This window comes from Capricornis sumatraensis, chromosome 6 (assembly GCF_032405125.1).
Source record: "Capricornis sumatraensis isolate serow.1 chromosome 6, serow.2, whole genome shotgun sequence".
NCBI classification, from domain to species: Eukaryota; Metazoa; Chordata; class Mammalia; order Artiodactyla; family Bovidae; genus Capricornis; species Capricornis sumatraensis.
The window spans coordinates 118,887,524-118,905,744 of record NC_091074.1 but is presented as its reverse complement, the minus strand read 5'-3'; the positions used below and the strand labels follow the sequence as shown (position 1 = coordinate 118,905,744).

At 39.8% G+C, this 18,221-nt stretch overlaps 1 protein-coding gene across 1 annotated transcript in view; it reads left to right on the top strand.

Annotated features, from left to right (window-relative positions):
- MEGF9 (multiple EGF like domains 9) overlaps positions 1–18,221 on the top strand; it is a 76,948-nt gene that overhangs the window by 51,915 nt on the left and 6,812 nt on the right. Inside the window, exon 3 of the mRNA XM_068974748.1 lies at positions 10,475–10,614. Within this exon, the coding sequence (XP_068830849.1) occupies positions 10,475–10,614 (140 nt within the window). The remainder of the gene's footprint in view (positions 1–10,474; positions 10,615–18,221) is intronic.

The window sequence follows — 18,221 nt, the reverse complement described above, 5'->3', positions numbered from 1 at the left end:
GCCTCTGTTCTTTGTTTATAGAGGACTGTGTCCATTAAAGAGGCCCTTTTAGCAGAGTCAGAATATTGAGGTTAAGCAAAATAGCATTTTCATTGAGAGCTAGTACTTATTTTTGGAAAACAGGTATTGCCTAGTAAAGGTGATCGTGCACAAACTCAATGACCTTGCCAGACCATTCCTTGATAAGTACCCTAGAGAGATGCATGCTCTTGTGTACAGAAGGAACATATAAGAAGGTTCACAGAAGCCTTTGGTATCCAAAATAACAAATGAAAACAGCCCATATGTTTAGAAGAATGAATAAATAAATAGGATTACATTTATGTGATGAAATACAGTATAGCAGAGAAAAATGAATGACTATAGCTATAACAGTTTACTGTGATGAATTTCAAAACATAATATTCTGTGGATCAAGAAAAAAGTAAATTGGAGAGTACATAATTATTTTTATTAACAAAGTTTAAGAGCAGGCAAAACTATGTGATAAATGATTTAGTAATACATACAGAGATGGTAGGGTTTCCCAGATGGCCCTAGTGGTAAAGAACCCACCTGCCACACAGGAGACATAAGAGATGTGGGCTCGATCCCTGGGTCAGGAAGACCCCCTGGAGGAGGACATGGCAACCCACTCCAGTATTCTTTCCTGGAGAATCCCATGGACAGAGGAGCCTGGCAGGCTACAGTCCAAAGGGTCACAAAGAGACGGACAGGACTGAAGTGATTTAGCACGCACACACGCACAGAGATGTTAAAACTCTTAAAAAGCTTGAGAATGATTAAAACTTAATTGCATCTGTAGTAAGAGAAGGGGATGCAGTTGAGGAGGGCTACATAAGGGGCTTCAAATGTCTCCCTGCTGCTGCTGCCGCCAAGTCGCTTCGGTCGTGACCGACTCTGTGCGACCCCAGAGACGGCAGCCCACCAGGCTCCCCCGTCCCTGGGATTCTCCAGGCAAGAACACTGGAGTGGGTTGCCATTTTCTTCTCCAATGCATGAAAGTGAAAAGTGAAAGTGAAGTTGCTCAGTCATGTCCGACCCTCAGCAACCCCATGGACTGTAGCCCACCAGGCTCCTCTGTCCATGGGGTTTTCCAGGCAAGAGCACTGGAGTGGGGTGCCATCGCCTGCTCCGAATGTCTCCCTAGTGGATATCAAAGTTTTGAATGTATTGTTCTTTAAGTTGTATTATCTTTAAATTTGTCTACTTTTGAATGAATAAAAAATTTAATAATTTGAAAATGAAAATTGAAGTACTTTCCAAAGTTATATCAGTAAACTTGCTAGTGGGGTAAAAGAAAGCTTTGCAAGGAAACTGGCTGAAATCGGGACATTTGCAAATAGTGCTAGATACAAGTAGGAAACTAGAGCTCCCAAATCTTGGAATCATACTGAGACGGATTGGAAGCAATATCTCATTTCTTGGGCAATTATTTTAAAGTCTCGTTCAACTGGAGATATTTAAATGACTGATGATTGAGCCAGCAGAAGATCAACATAAAAGCTTCTTCTAGGAGTTTTTCAGGTCTATGAAGATGAGCACATTAAATCCTTCTGAATTGCTTTCATATGTATATAGAAGTAACCTAGAATATAGGAGAAAAACATTGTATTTGTAGGCAGAAGACTTAGGCTGTAATTCTGATTACCCTCTGGCTGTGTGACCTTGAAAATTGAGTCATTCATATTACTATTTTCTAACAATTGGGGGTATTGAGAATATTATTATTTTACCATTTAAGGAGCTACTAAAATTTGGAAAACACTTAAATACATAAACTGAGACAATTTTTGAAACAAGGATTCTTATTCTTATTTTTCAGATGTGGAAATTTAACTTGCCCAGTAATCAAACAGCAAGAAGCTGACAAAACTGAGGCTAATGAACATAATATTGTAAGAGCAAAATTAAGTAATGCATAGATAAATATTGCTCTGTTGCGCTTTATTTATAACCCTATAGTAGGAATTAAGATTCATATTATCCCCTGACCACTCTACTCCTTAGAGGTTTCAGAACTCAAAGGCTTAGTTAGGTATAAAGGACTTGGTCCTCAGTTACTGCTAATATCAACATTTTGAGCTAAACAGGTTTTTGTTTGCTCATCTGGAAACTAAACCACTATTTATGCTGTCATTTCTGTGAGAAAATGAGTTCTAAATTCTAAGAACTACAAGTTAATTTTTAGAACACAGTGTGTACACAAATTAAGTATTAATAATTGTCGTTTTACTAAGCAAACCTTTTACAATGGTTACAAAAGACTACAAGTGTTAACGTATGAGAAGCATAATCTTTTCAAGAACATGACACTGGGACTTCATGCTTTTTCTCTTTTCAAAATGGCTTTTGAAATGCAGAAATCTCCATCAAATAATGGAGTAATTGTGTGGGTTTGAGAATTCCTATGGCTGTATTTCTTCCATTTAAAAAAAATGAAGGAAATAAGAAATAACTTTCTTAGTTTTAGTTTGCTTTCCCAAGTTGTGGCTCTGGAAATATGATACTTTTATTTTTTTTTGCCATTAAGTTTTACTTGTGACTTTTGAAATAAACTTTCAAATTTGATTTTGGTAAGATCAGCTATCAGAAATATTTTTACACTTAGGCAATGCCCTTTTTGAGTATTAAGAATTTCTGCCTGAATATGAATTTCCTCTAAAAATATTTTAGACTATTTGCCCTCAAAAAAACAAGGAATGTTTCGCATAATAGCCCAATGTTTTCAACAATAAAGCTATCTTTTTTCTTTCTTCCAGAGAAGCAGCTTTGGTCATTGCATAATAGTCTTTTCCATGATTGTAGAAAGACAGAGGAACACTAAATGCAAATTGTCTTTTGCCAAATTATTGAGTTTCTTTCATAAAAAGGAGATACTGTTTTTTCATTACCTTTACAAACCTTGAGTCAAACATGAAATTAAGGATTGTTAATTGACTTTTTGTTTTGTTTATTTTCCCATGTAGAAGCTTTTTCTGGTTAGAAAAACTTTCACTAGCTGCCTTTTAATACTACTTTTAATATATTGGGAGAGCTTACAAGTAAGAAATTTCCTCTTAATTTCAGATTCTATTTTGACTAACAGTTTAAGTCTCGTTCTAAACTAAATTGCTTTTAGTTAGTGAAAGAGGCAGAAGAAGAAAATTAATACACTTAATTTATTTATCTGTTTCTGTCTCTTGTCCTTTCCATGTCAGAGTGCCAACATGTAAGCTGTTTGAAAGAGGAGGAAGGAGAAAAAGCAAGGCTTCTGAATAAATTAATTTTCCCTAATTAGAACTATATCTTTATAGTGACTATGACTGTTTATTGATAACATGATATCTAAAGGTATGCCATCATGTAAGTTATAACTTATAAATCTTAGGAAGAAAATAGATAATGTTTTTGATAATATAAAAAAAATCAAGACATTTGGCAATTTAGAAAAAATTAGATCAATTTAGCTGGCTGGTACAAAAGCATATCAGGTCTCTCTGGCTTTGGTCTCACCTAATATAGGATTTTGCTGATTCTCAATTTTTAAATTTTCTTCCCAAAAACTGTTTCTACCATGTGTTCATAATGTTCTCTCTTTTCCGAGCCACGTTTTGGCTCCAAACTAGTAGTTACCCCATAAAGTCTTGCCATTTTTCTAGGTTTGTTAACAGAATTTTAAACATAAATAAACTTGTCTGTCTTTGCCTACTCGAGATTCTAACTGATCTTCTTTACAATTCACAAAAAAAAAAAAAAAAAGATTTAGGACCCATTGGCTTCATCTTCGTCATTCTTTCATTGTTTTAAATACTGATTATGTGCCAAACACTGTGCTAAGCACCCTGCATATGTGATCTTTAATCCTCACAATAACTCTACAGAGTTTGGTCTAATTATCTTCATTTTACAAATGAGAATACTGAATCCAAGACAGAGTAAGTACTCACTCGTAGCTAGTTAATAGCAGAGCTGGAATTTGAACCAAGCTCTCTGTGTCTCCTCAGGCTATGAATTTTCCATAGACTCTGATACCTCCCTTCCTGCGTCCCACCCTTCCTACCCTACTAAAATAATGGAAATTCTGAAGATTCTCCACCCACTCATCTTAAACAAAACAGAACCCTTAAAATGATATTTTGGCTAGTACTTGTGTGACATAAATATGTACTATATCTTGAGATGATACATCTTTGAATTTTCTTTTGAAAAATGAATCACTGCATGTCAGAAAATGCATTCTTTGTTTACATTTTGAGAGAGATTTTTTTCAGTGTTTATAATAGTTGTTCACACCTGTGAATGTGATAAAATCTATGCCAAGCACTGACATTGTTGCAGGAAGAGGGACCCCTTCCAGAGCCCGAAACTGGGCTCTTGTCTAACCCTCAGAAATGAATTGTCCGAGGAGACACATGTGCTGACAAACCAAGAGATTTTATTGGGAAAGGGCAACCGGGTGGAGAGCAGTAGGGTAAGGGAACCCAGGAGAACTGCTCTGCCGCGTGGCTCACAGTCTCGGATTTTATGGTGATGGGATTAGTTTCTGGGTGGTCTTTGGCCAGTCATTCTAATTCAGCATCTTTCCTGGTGACGCATGCATCGCTCAGCCAAGATGGATGTCAGCGAGAGGGATTCTGGGAAGTGGACGGACAGGTGGTATCTCCTTTAGACCTTTCTCTAACTCTTCCGGTTGGTGGTGGCTTATTAGTTCCGTATTCCTTATCAGGATCTCCTGTCATAAAACAACTCATGCGAATGGTTACTATGGTGCCTGGCCAGGGTGGGTGGTTTCAATCAGTGTGCTTCTCCAAACATGATCATTTATAATGTTTTCTTGACTTCTTACGTTGCAGAAAGGAGGACTCCTTCCAGGGCCCGAAAGTGGGCTCTTGCCTAACACTCAGAAATGAATTATCGGAGGAGACACATAAGCAAGAGATTTCACTGGGAAGGGGTGCCCAGGTGGAGAGCAGTAGGGTAAGAGAATCCAGGAGAACTGCTCTGCCACATGGCTTGCAGTATCGGGTTTTATGGTGATGGAATTAGTTTCTGGGTTGTCTTTAGCCAATCCTTCCGACTTAGAGTCCTTCCTAGTGGTGCATGCCTTGTTCAGCCAAGATGAATGCCAGCAAGAAGGATTCTGGGAGGTGGTTGGACACATGGTGTCACTTTTGAACCTTTCCTAAACTCTCCTGGTTGGTGGTGGCTTATTAGTTCTGTATTCCTTATCAGAATCACCTGTCATAAAACAACTCATGCGAATGGTTACTATGGTGCCTGGCCAGGGTGGGTGGTTTCAATCAGTGTGCTTCCCCTAACGACACTATAAGAAAATCTGATCATTCTGTCTGGGATAATTTAAGGACGCATAGTATATGCTTAGTCATGCTTAGCGTAGCTCAGTCCCACAGTGTTTGTGCTTCCTTTATAAATGACTCCATGCTCGCCTTTCTGACCCAGCTGTCCGTACTTCTTTAGTTCTTTGTGCCGATGGTACTAAGTTGCTTTAGTTGTGTCTGACTCTGTGCGTCCCTGTGGACTGTAGCTCGCCAGGTGCCTCTGTCCGTGGAATTCTCCAGACTAGAATAGTGGATTGGGTTGCCATTTCCTCCTCCAGGGGATCTTCCTGACCCAAGCTTCAAACCCATGTCTCTTACGTCTCCTACTTTGGTCTGCGGGTTCTTTACCTTTAGCACCACTTGAGAAACCCCAATTAGTTCTTTACTAGCAAGTAACTCATGTCTATAAAAAGTGATGCCAGATGAGGAAATTCCATCTTAAATTCTTGGTTAGTTAATGTCAGTAGTATAGATTTCTAACTTTTCAAAACCCAGTTCTGTGCCCTTATTCTCCAGATATGAAGATGTGAGTCTGCTTCCTTCATTTTAAATCTGTGGATAAGCATAAGTGGTCTATTAACAGGCCTTTTTTTTTTTTTTTTGCTTTTGCTTTTTTTAAAATTTCATTGCATTTATATCATTGACCTTTGCTTCAAAAAGCATTCAACAGCCTTTAACAGAGGGAGACCATGAAAGGGGGTGTTGTAAAGGCTTTATTCTATAAAAGAAGTCATACAGGGAAAGCTTTATATTTGCTGAGTGATTTAACTCTTATACATGCAGAAGCTGGCCACGGGCCATGAGTAACATGATGGAAAGGCACTACTACTTGCAGGCTCCCAGCCACATTTCCCTACTAAAGTCTATATTTTTTTAAAAAGAGAGAGAGAAAAAAGCACCTCCTCTCTTGTTGTTTTAAAATCTACCCAAGAAAAGTGATGCATGGTATCTAGACTAGTCAACTGCCTGATCAAGATTCATAAAGTCACTTAAAAAAAAATCAACAGCTGAGGAGCATATTCTCCAGGGAGAAAGATGCTTGCTTAAATCAGTCTTCTGAGTGCCTAGAGCAGAATTATGAAGGGAAAGATCACTTATAGGAATAGCAACTACTTTGGGAGCATTGGCTGTATTATGCTTATGAGATATTATTAGGTGATTGGGTATTCCAAGGTAATACCTTTTTCTTACAGACCGTGAATTGGGCAGACAGTGTCATTAAGTAGCTGTTTATCTTTCTCTTTACCAACTAATCTAATATCTATAGAGAACTGGGGAGCAAACATATTTTGATTAACATTTTTAAAGGCTTGGAAACTGGGTAACGAGGTATTGTTAGCCAGTCTCCAAAAGGCATATCGCATCCTTCATGGTTTTCTGACAGCGTAGTGGGACTCAGCAGTTGCCTGGCCCCTTCTTGTTGGATCATAAGGTAAAATCCTGAACCTCATTCTTTGATGAATACAGGTTTACTTTGCTAGACCTTTAAGCACTTCAGGGTATTTTTATGTAAGACTGTGTGTATGTATATAGGTAGGGTTTTGTTTTTTTTTCCCAGTTGCTTTCTTTTTTGCAGTTACTTGAGTGACATGCTTGGAAATGTACATTTCTGTTGAAATTTTAAAAAGAATAATCATCTTCTCTAGTATGATTGATACAGACTTTAATTAAGATTAACTAAAATAAAATCACTGTGGACGCAGGCTGCAGCCATATTAAAAGATGCTTGCTGCTTGGAAGAAAAGCTATGACAAACCTAGACAGTGTATTGCAAAGCAGAGACATTACTTTGCTGACAAAGGTCTGTGTAGTCAAAGCTGTGGTTTTACCAGTAGTCATGTATGGATGTGAGAGTTGGACCGTAAAGAAGGCTGAGCACCAAAGAATTGATGCTTTCGAACTGTGTTGCTGGAGAAGGCTCTTGAGAGTCCCTTGGACAGCAGGGAGATCCAAGTCAACCCTAAAGGAAATAAACCCTGAATATTCATTGGAAGGACTGATGCTGACGCTGAAGCTCCAATACTTTGGCCACCTGATGCAAAGAGCTGACTCCTTGGGAAAGACTCTGAGGCTGGGATAGATTGAGGGCAAGAGGAGAAGGGGGTGACAGAGGATGAGATGGTTTATGTTCTCACTGACGCAATGGACATGAGTTTGAGCAAATTCCAGGAGATAGTAAAGAACAGGGAAGAACAGTGGTATAGTCCATGGGGTCATCAAGAGTCAGATATGACTGAGCGACTGAATAACAACAAATACATCAAAATCTGGGCTGTGTCTCTGAGAACCTTGGGACTTTGCTAGGCTGCAGTGTCTTCAAGCAGAAAAACTCTCAGATTTGTTAAGGGAGATCTGAAACTTACAGGCAATGAGAAGAGAGACTGGGTTTATTCTGGGCAAGGCAGAAACAGCTCGCTGGGGTCAGAACCTAAATAAACGGTGAATTGTGGTGCTTGGAATCTACAGAATGAAGCTTGATACCCAAGTGGGTATCAGATTATTTGGCACGCAAATTTATTGTACAAATTTAGAGTTAAACTGAGCAGAGGGTAGGTAGCATAGTGGGAAAGTCTGGCTTTGTATAAATAAACCTGCCTTTATTAGGTGTGGACAGTAACTTTAACCCTTTGAATTCCCTCAGTAGTAATATGAGGGTTATGACCACCACCTTGTAGAGTTACTTTGAGGATTAGAAAGAATATGTATTTATTGACATAGGCCCTAAATGAATGATCACTTATTGTTTTTATCATCATCACCATTTCTTTCAGATGTTTCCATTTTACATTTCCTGTAAAATTGTTAGTCAAGAAATTGCATAACCTAATATATTAGGCAGCTTTAAGATAGAAATACAGAGTTTGATAGGTAACTTCTCAGGATATAAGGCTTTAAGATATGTTAAGTATTTATTGTTTACATAAGCATGGGTTTCTTTCCTTTCTTGACTGGCTTTGAGTAAAGCCCTAAAAATATACTGTGTCGAACTATTTTTCTGCTCCTTTTTGGCATACCCTGGGATATTGCGAAGAACCATGGGTTAAGTGGGAGAGAGAAGTGAATTTCAACTATAACTGCTCAAAATAGTTTTTTTAGGATAGAAGGCAAAAGCCTTGTTATTTAGACCAGGGCATGCTGATAAACAGAGAGGCACATCTGAATAAAAAAAAAAACAACAACTTAGGTTTGTATACTATAAGTAGAATCCACACAGCTGAAAGTTGCTTTAGTCCCATTCTGCAAATTTTGACCCAAAGTTCCAATAATGCTCAAATTTAGAACTTCTATTTTTATTACAGAAATAGGAGTATGGGAAGCAGTAGGGGATTACTTTAACTGACATGTGTAAGAGCTGTGTAAGTATTAACAATTTTAGCTTGGACTCCTGAAGTAGAATGAACATCCCCATAGGGGCTCATTATTAGGAGCTGAGTCTCTAAAATAATTATATTGAGATGCAGTTCTACATTATATTGACTCCCATCCAATATGACTGGTGCCAGAACTCTACTGATATGAACTCTAAAATTTTGATGTCCAGAATGAGCATGTAAAGAAGGGTGACACTGTTGGAAAAAAGGGAAAAGTACTTGAGCTGTTTTGAGAGTCCTGGTAATTAGTGCAGCCTTTCACCTTTCTTTCTCCCTCCCAGTGCTTAACTCTAAAGCTCAGTTTGTGTATTGAACATTTATTCATCAAGTATATATTAATTGTCTACAATAAGCAAGGTACTATGCTAGACTCTGAAGATAGCAAGGTGGCTAGGGTAGGGTCCCTGAACTCTGCAAACTTACCAGGTGACAAGTATGATGAAGACAGTTAAGGCAGACTCTTCCTCTGCTCGTGCTCGTCTTGAAAGTGTTAGTTGCTCAGTTGTGTTCGACTCTACATCTTGAAGATAACTTGAAAAACAGCTGCATGATACGGCCTTTGCTTTAGGCCTTTAACAGTCTAACTAGAGTTACGTATATGAAAGAATGTAGAAAAATCCATGATTAGGAATAAAATGTACAGTATAGAGAAAGTGCTGTCTGGAGGCCAAAAGAGCTCCGTTGACCAGTCAGGGAAAAGTCATGGGAAAAGATGAGGCTGAAAGTAGGAGAATGTCTAAGAGAGGAAGAAGAGGGAAGATATTGTAAGAGAGACGACTATAGAGTAAATGACAAGAGATACTTTGGTGTACAACACCCGCGGCGGATTCATGTCAGTGTACGGCAAAACCAACACAGTACTGTAAAGTAAAATAAAGTAAAAATAAAAATAAAAAAAGAAAGTAAAAAAAAAAAAGAGACAGATACTTTGGAAGAAAATCTGACCAAAACTGGTGGTATATTGAATTTGAATGAGTGAATGGAAGAGCATGGAGTCGAGAGAGAAGAGTTGAAAATTAAAACAAAAGTTTTAATTTCAGTGATTGGAGAGAGATGATATCACTGATGTAATGGACATCTAAGGAAAGAAAACAGGTTAATAAGAAATGGGACACTAAATAAAATAGTTTTATTACTTTAGATTTTTAGTCCTTTTTTTGAAGTTGAAGCATGTTTATTTGGGTTTAATTTAGAAATGAATAGAGGTCCTCATTACAGTCATATTCACTTAGTTGTGAATTCCGGTTAATTGCCAGAATTGTGTTAATACAGCATTGGCCTACAGTAGAAAATCATATTGAGTTTCTAGCACATTCATTAGAGTCCTTATTTTTATATTTTTCAACCAAAAGCTAGACTGAGTGGGACCTGGGTGGTTTTTCTTCTCTTCTTCAGATTGGGCAGTTTGGGTGCTGGGGCAACGGTGGATGATTTGGGGGTGACGTGGCAGTGGTGCCCATGCTATACCCCAGTGCTTTTTGTAAACAGAGATGTTGAAGGACCAGGCACTCGAACTCCCCATGGTTCCTTTATCATTTATTCTAAACTATCCAAGTGCAGAGGATTAAATTGTCAGAAATGATTAGTGTTATTGCCATGCTAATTGAATTAATAGTCATGAAGCTGCTCAACTTATAATTCAAAATAAAAATCACTCAGTATGTATAGTAACTAGAATCTAGCTGACACTGTTTCTGCATTAAGATCATCTATGATGAGATGTTAGGCAACAAAACCTTCAAACTGATTTATTTTGTTCATTGTCTTCGCTTTTATCTGCAGCTCTGGGAAATGTCAGTGCAAAGTGGGTGTCACCGGCTCTTCATGCGATAGATGCCAGGATGGCTATTACGGCTTCAACAAGAACGGCTGCTTGCCCTGCCAGTGCAATCATCGGTCTGCCAGCTGTGATGCCCTCACAGGTACACCCTTCCCTTACTTTCTTATGTAATTAGTCCATTGTTCTTTTCAGTTTGAAGTCCTTCTTCTCTGAGTTAATTCTTCCCAAAGAGTTAGTAAGGATCTTTCTCTTCTAAGCAGGATGTAATAGGTCATAGCAAGCCAAACTTCTTCTACAACAATATATATATATATTGGTCGGCAACCCATGGAAGCAATGAGAACTCTAGGAACTAAACTTCCAGAAAGGTAGAACGCTTCCTCAGTAAGCTGGTGCTCACCAGCCGCTTTCCTTCCAAGGGACATTTGCCGATTCTGGGCAGAGACTAAGGAGTGCGCTTGGTCCAAGTGAAAGGATTCTTCTTGAGGAAAGATACAAGAAGAACTTTTCGCAGTTATTTGGGGCTTCTGTTATGAATTGGAAACTAGAGGAGCTCTAAACACAGGCCAGTTTTCCCACAGGACGTTAAGTGACTGTGCAGGAGATGGAAGGCTGGCCCAAAAGGTAGAAAGAAATTTCTCAGTCTTATGGTGCTTAGGAGACAAAATCTTTTTAGAAAGAAAGGGCCTGCGACAACATATGACCACCTCTCTGAAGACGTTGCCCGATTCAAAAGGTAGGTTCTGTGGGATTTAGGCTGACACCCATCACTCACACTGTAGATCTGTTGCAGTCTCTCATGGCTGAGGAGACACACACCTGCTGGGTCTCAGTCAAAAGCCTTAGAAGGCTGCGATCAGGAAGGAGTGATGGGCCGTAGCTGAACTGCCTCATACTAAAATTGCCGTTCATCCTCAACCTATCTCAACTTCTGACTGAATTGGGGCGATCCTCTCATTACATCTGCCTAACAGAGGGAAGAGGAGTCATCTGTGGTTCTTTTGTACACTGTATCTGGCAACTAAAACAGGGTACAATTCTGAGGTAGGAAAATGTGGCCAGTAATAAAGAGAAAAGCAACGGAAGCAGATCCGCAGATGACGCAGGTATTAGAGTCTCCCTGCAATGGGTCTCAAATAACTGAAGTTAATATTTTAAGAAAACAGAGGAGAAAACAGACAGAATAGGCGAAAAGAGGCAAAATTTCAAGAGATTTGTAGTCAAAAAAATAATCAAAAGAACAATCTAGAATTGAAAAATAGAACATCTGAAATTAACACCTCACTGCATGGACTTAATAGCGGTCTACGGTGTGTGCTGTGAAGACAAGGGCACATACTGTTGTAGACAGCGGAGACAAGGTTAGTAGATTCAGATGCAGTTCAGCTTGAAATACCCAAACTGCAGCACAGAGAGAAAAAATGCCAAGGAAAGAGCAGAGCAGAAAAGACATATGGGGTACAGCCAGAAGATCTCACCTAAGTGCACGTGAAGGCTCAGAAAGAAAGGAGAGAGACACTGGGGCAGAAGCAAATATCTCAAGAGATGATGGCCAAGAGTTTTCCAAATTAATGAAAGAGACCAACTCACAGATTCAAACAACTCAGCAAACCCTAGGCAGTCAGGAACAAAGAAAACCATATCTAGGCAAACTTTAACTGTTAAAAACTGGAGACAATTAACTTCTCTGGTCTTCAGTTCTTATTCTTTCCTAAATCTTATTTCCTAAACCTTTCTAAGAAATCTTTCCTAAATCTTCCTAATCTTATTCTTTCCTAAATGTAAGGATTAGAGATACTTCCTTGGAAATCTTCCCCCAACAACAAAAATCAGAACATACTAGTCTGACAAGTAACAAGTGTTTTTGTGAGATTAAGGTAGCAGAATATTTAAACAGAAAGTACTCTGGAAAAAAAAATCTGTGTTGAAATCTTATTCTTCGTTCTAATCCTCTAGTCTTCAGTTCAGTTCAGTTCAGTCACTCAGTCGTGTCCGACTCTTTGCAATCCCATGAACTGCAGCACGCCAGGCCTTCTTGTCCATCACCAACTCCTGGAGTCCACCCAAACCCATGTCCATTGAGTCAGTGATGCCATCCAACCATCTCATCCTCTGTCATCTTCTTCTCCTCCTGCCCTCAATCTTTCCCAGCATCAGGGTCTTTTCAAATGAGTCAGCTCTCTGCATCAGGTGGCCAAAGTATTGGAGTTTTAGTTTCAACATCAGTCCCTCCAATGAACACCCAGGACTGATCTCCTTTAGGATGGACTGGTTGGATCTCCTTGCAGTCCAAGGGACTCTCAAGAGTCTTCTCCAACACCACAGTTCAAAAGCATCAATTCTTCGGTGCTCAGCTTTCTTTAGAGTCGAACTCTCATATCCATACATGACCACTGGAAAAATCATAGCCTTGACTGTGTTGAAATCTTATTCTTCATTCTAATCTAGTCTAAGGAGAAACAAATTGATTTAGAAGAAATTGTGTTATTTTTTTCAATTACACGATCTAGTCCCTGCCTACTTGCCAGTTCTATCTTGTGCTGTTCTTTTTCTTTACTGTTCGTGATCCAGTCACTCTGGCTTCTATTTCTAAAGTATGTTATGTTCCCCTGTCCCAGGGTTCTCGCACATAATCTTTCCTCTGCCTGGAATGGTCTTTCTAATACACTTGTACCCCTACTCCTGGCCCCTTTGCTTTATTAAACCATATCCTTCCTTCAGGCCTTCAGGTAAATGTTACTTTCACTAGAAAGCAGTTTATGCTCTAAGCTAAATGACAGTTTTCCCAGTTATACACTCTCATATACATTTGTATTTTTTCATAGCACACATCACAGTTTGTAATAATATATTTTATTTGTGATTAAGTCATATATGGTGTGTTCACTACATTGTAAGTTTCATGTCTGTTTTGTTCACCATTTTACACGTTTAGCTTGAAAATTAGTCCATAGTATGACTGCAGCCATGAAATTAAAAGACACTTACTCCTTGGAAGGAAAGTTATGACCAACCTAGATAGCATATTCAAAAGCAGAGACATTACTTTGCCAACAAAGGTCTGTCCAGTCAAGGCTATGGTTTTTCCAGTGGTCGTGTATGAATGTGAGAGTTGGACTGTGAAGAAAGCTGAGCACCGAAGAATTGATGCTTTTGAACTGTGGTGTTGGAGAAGACTCTTGAGAGTCCCTTGGACTGCAGTGAGATCCAGCCAGTCCATCCTAAAGGAGATCAGCCCTGGGTGTTCTTTGGAAGGAATGATGCTAAAGCTGAAACTCCAATACTTTGGCCACCTCATGCAAAGAGTTGACTCATTGGAAAAGACTCTGATGCTGGAGGGATTAGGGGCAGAAGGAGAAGGGGACAACAGAGGATGAGATGGCTGGATGGCATCACTGACTCAATGGACGTGAGTCTGAGTGAACTCTGGGAGTTGGTGATGGACAGGGAGGCCTGGAGTGCTGCGGTTCATGGGGTTGCAAAGAGTCGGACACGGCTGAGCGACTGAACTGAACTGAACTGAAGTATTACTAACTTTTTGTTGGATGAATGACCAAACAAATGGGAAAACTTACAGAGGAAAGATGAGTGTCAGTCCTGGATGACAGACACGCCTCATCTTGTTGAGTTGGTTTAAATCGCTCCCTAGTTCATCGGTGGTACCAGGAAGCAGTCTACACCACTGGTTCCCATTTCTGATTTTCCTTGTGGCAGTGGGGTAGCTCTCTTCAATGTCATGTAAATCCCAACCTATTTTTGCTCAGGAGATAATTTAAGGCAAAAGAAATCCTTTTCATGGTTATGATTTCTAAAGGCTAGTAATAAGACATAAATGATTTCTCTGTTTGGAAGTATAATAAAAGTGGAATCTAACATAAGAGAGTATAGATACTCCGTATGACACTGTCAGTTTAGTACAAAATCAGTCTTTGCTTTTGTCTCAAATTTTGAAGACTTTTTATCCCCAGCAGTGTCCTGGTACACAAGATTGCCCTCTGGTGGCCACTTGCTGCGTTTTCACAGGCCTTACTCTCCCTACGCCCCTCATCTCACCTATACCTTATATTTTAGATTGAATTAGATTTTTTAAAGTAACGTTTTTGTGATAAAATATATTGAGAAAAATATTTTATAAAGCAATATGTATCAGAAGTCTTAAAAATACTTCCCTGATTAAGTAGTTCTTTTTCCCAGAATCAATTTTTGGGAAATAATTCAAAATTCATAAAAAGCTTTATGTTCAAAGATGCTCACCACAGTGACAGTTATAATTCTAAGAAATTAGACAACTTTACTTCTAACAACAGAAAATGAAGCAAATCAAGTTATCTAGGCAATACACTATAAGAGCACAGGAAATGAAATCTTGACTTACGTTGGACTGATGGCTTAGTCTTCTCACTTAGGAATTTGGTATTATAGCAGTAACTGCCTAATGGTGTGTTATGAAGCTTCAGTGCAGTATGTTTATACCGAGCCTGGCTCATTACAAGCAACAATAAGTAGGCTTCCCAGGTGGCTCAGTGGTGAAGAATCTGCTTGTAATTCAGGAGACTCGGATTCAGTCCGTGGGTCAGAAAGACCCCCTGGAGAAGGAAATGGTGACACACTCAGTATTCTTGCCTGGAGAGTCCCATGAACAGAGGAGCCTGGTGGGCCACAGTCCCGAGGGTCCCAGAGAGTCGGACAGCAGCATGAGAGGGAGAATGAAGCAGGGCATCCAGTTACATGTGCCTGTTTAGCCTGTGAAAAAGCAGAACCCAAAACTGCTCTAAATGAAAGAGAGAGTCAAGGAAAAGGATTCAAAGTCTTAATGACAGATTGCTTCGGTGACTTTTTTGTCTTCTTTATGTTCTCCTGTATTTTTATAGATTTTCTTTCTTCAACATGTATTTCCCTTAAAGTGGAGGTGGGTGGACTGTTATTTTTTAGCTGAAATTTTATGCTCACATGGGCTTCCCTGGTGGCTCAGCTGGTAGAGAATCCACCTGCCATGTGGGAGACCTGGGTTCCATCCCTGGGTTGGGAAGATCCCCTGGAGAAGGGAAAGGCTACCCACTCCAGTATCCTGGCCTGGAGAATCCCATGGCCTGTGTAGTCCATGGGGTCGCTAAGAGTCAGACACGACTGAACAACTTTCACTTCACTTATGTTCACATAGTATATACTTCTCTTTGAGAATTTAAGGTGCCTTCGTGTATTCATAGTGTCACGTGGTGAATACCTTGACCTCAGCAGCTTGGCGGACTTGACCACTCCTCCATCACTCAGTGACCTTCTTCACTTTAGAATATCACCCATTTCCCCCCCTTTTTTCCATGATCAGTTCTGCTAGGTCTCCTTTTCAGCTGTAAGCACTGGCTTGCCTCAGAGGTTTGTCTTGACACATTCGTCTTCTGCATTTATGCTGTCCCTACGTGATCTCATTCAGTCCTTTGAATTTAAATGCCATCTGCAAGTGTTCTGATTACCAGATTTACATTTCTCCCTTGATCGCTCACTCAGAAGTCTAACAGTGCGCTTGACATCTCCACTTGAACGCTCTACGTGGCGTTGTAGCCCTAACGCATCCAAAACAACTCTTTGTTTTACTCTATAAGCTAAGCCTGCTTTGCCTTTAGTGTTCTGCCTCTGGTGACTGGCACCACACGAGTCCCATTTGCTTTTCCTTTCTGTAAATATCCGGGGCTTCCCAGGTGGCACTAGTGGTAAAAAGCCTATTTACCAGTGCTGGAGACATGAGGGGTGTGGGTTCAACCTCTTGAGTCAGGAAGACCCCCTGGAGGAGGGCATGGCCACCCGCTTCAGGATTCTTGCCTGGAGAATGGACAGAGGCACCTGGAGAGCTTCAGTCCATGGGATCACCAAGCAGTGAACAGGACCGAAGCGACTCAGCACATGCGCGTGCGTTGTAAATATCCAGTCCGCCAGCAAGTTCTGCTTAGCCTGCCATTCAGTGTGACCTTCTTTGCCGTCCTCCTTGTCTAAGCAGCTGTCACCTCTTGGAACTGTTTTCACCGTCTCTTATCTGATCATGCTGCCCCTTTTCTTATCCTGACCCTCTGAGCCCCTCTCTACCACAGTCCAGTCTCCACATAACAACCAGAATGATCTTTTAAAAATGTAAAACCGGATCATGTCGTTCCCATGCTCAAACCCTCCAAAGGCTTCCCATCCCTCTTCGAATAAAATTCAAACTGCCGTCCATAATTAGGTTTTTCTGGCCTCTGGCTTTCGCTCGGGTCTTATGGTGATTCTGCTACCCGCTGCCTTGTTTCCTTAGGTCGTCCTCCTTTCTGTTTAACAGGATCAAGTTTGCCTTCTGCTCAACAGAGAAGATTAGGCATTTAAAAAAAACATAGTGAAGTGACTTGCTGCCTTTCTGACAGGTTATATGTGAACTAGAGATAGTGAAATAAAGAGAGAAAAGGCTTTTTACAGGTGGTGATTTATGTTTTCAAAGGTTTGTCACTGACTTTGGTTGGAAAGGAACCCTGCATTCTTTCCTTTGTCCAGTTATTTTCTTGGTCACCCCCACCAGACTCTTTTGATGCTTAGCCGAGGAGCATGAGGTCATCTTCAGGAGACACTCGTTCCCTCTTTATTTGCTCCTTTGGCTCTTTCAGCAAAGAAAGTGTGAATTTTAAGAGAGTCTTGTTAGATTTTGGAGGTTGCAGGCAAAGCATAATGAACAAAGTTACATTTCAGCTAATTCTCATCATATATCATGTATCATAATTGAAAGATTCTCAAGTTTCAGGTTTTAAAAGGAATTTAGATTTCATCCGGTTCAACTTTCCTAATTTACAGATGAGGAATTTGAAGCTTAAAGAGAAAACACTATATCCTATGGAGTAGTTTTTCACTCGCCTAAATATTTACATATATTAAGTCATTGGGCAGGGAGTTATTCCATTTTACAGATTAAAAAAGTGAAACTCAGAGAAGCTATTTGCTGAAGGTCACTCAGAGAAGCTTCCTTGGTGGCTCAGCTGGTAAAGAATCCACCTGCACTGCAGGAGACCTGGGTTCAGTCCCTGGGTTGGGAAGATCCCCTGGAGAAGGAAACAGCTACCCACTCCAGGTTTCTGGCCTGGAGAATTCCATGGACTGTATAGTCCATTGTGTCATAAAGAGTTGCACACAACTGAGCAACTTTCAATTTCACTCAGAGAAGCTATTTGTTGAAGAGGTTCAGCTGAGAATAGAACTCATATCATCTGACATTAAATCATGATAATGACAAATACATATTTTTCTTATGCTATGTTGCCTCCCAAAGAGGATTTGTAAGCTGGTAAAAAAGCAGATTCATAGTATTAGTTCCTAGTATAAATGGATTTTAAAGTTATCTTTATTTTTATTATAAAAATCAGTCTTTAATTTTGTACATGAAATGCTTTTTAAGTTGCATGCTAAAGTCTTTGACTATGTGGATCACAACAAACTTCTTCAAGAGATGGGAAAATTCTTCAAGAGATGGGAATACCAGATCACCTTACCTGTCTCCTGAGAAATCTGTAAGCAGGTCAAGAAGCAACAGTTAGAACTGGATATGGAACAACAGACTGGTTCCAAATTGGGAAAGGCTGTACATCAAGGCTGCTTATTTAACATATGCAGAGCACATTGTGAAAAATGCCAGGCTGGATGAAGCACAAGCTGGAGTCTAAATTGCCAGGAGAAATACCAGTAACCTCAGATACGCAGATGACACAACCCTTATGACAGAAAGTAAAGAGGAGCTAA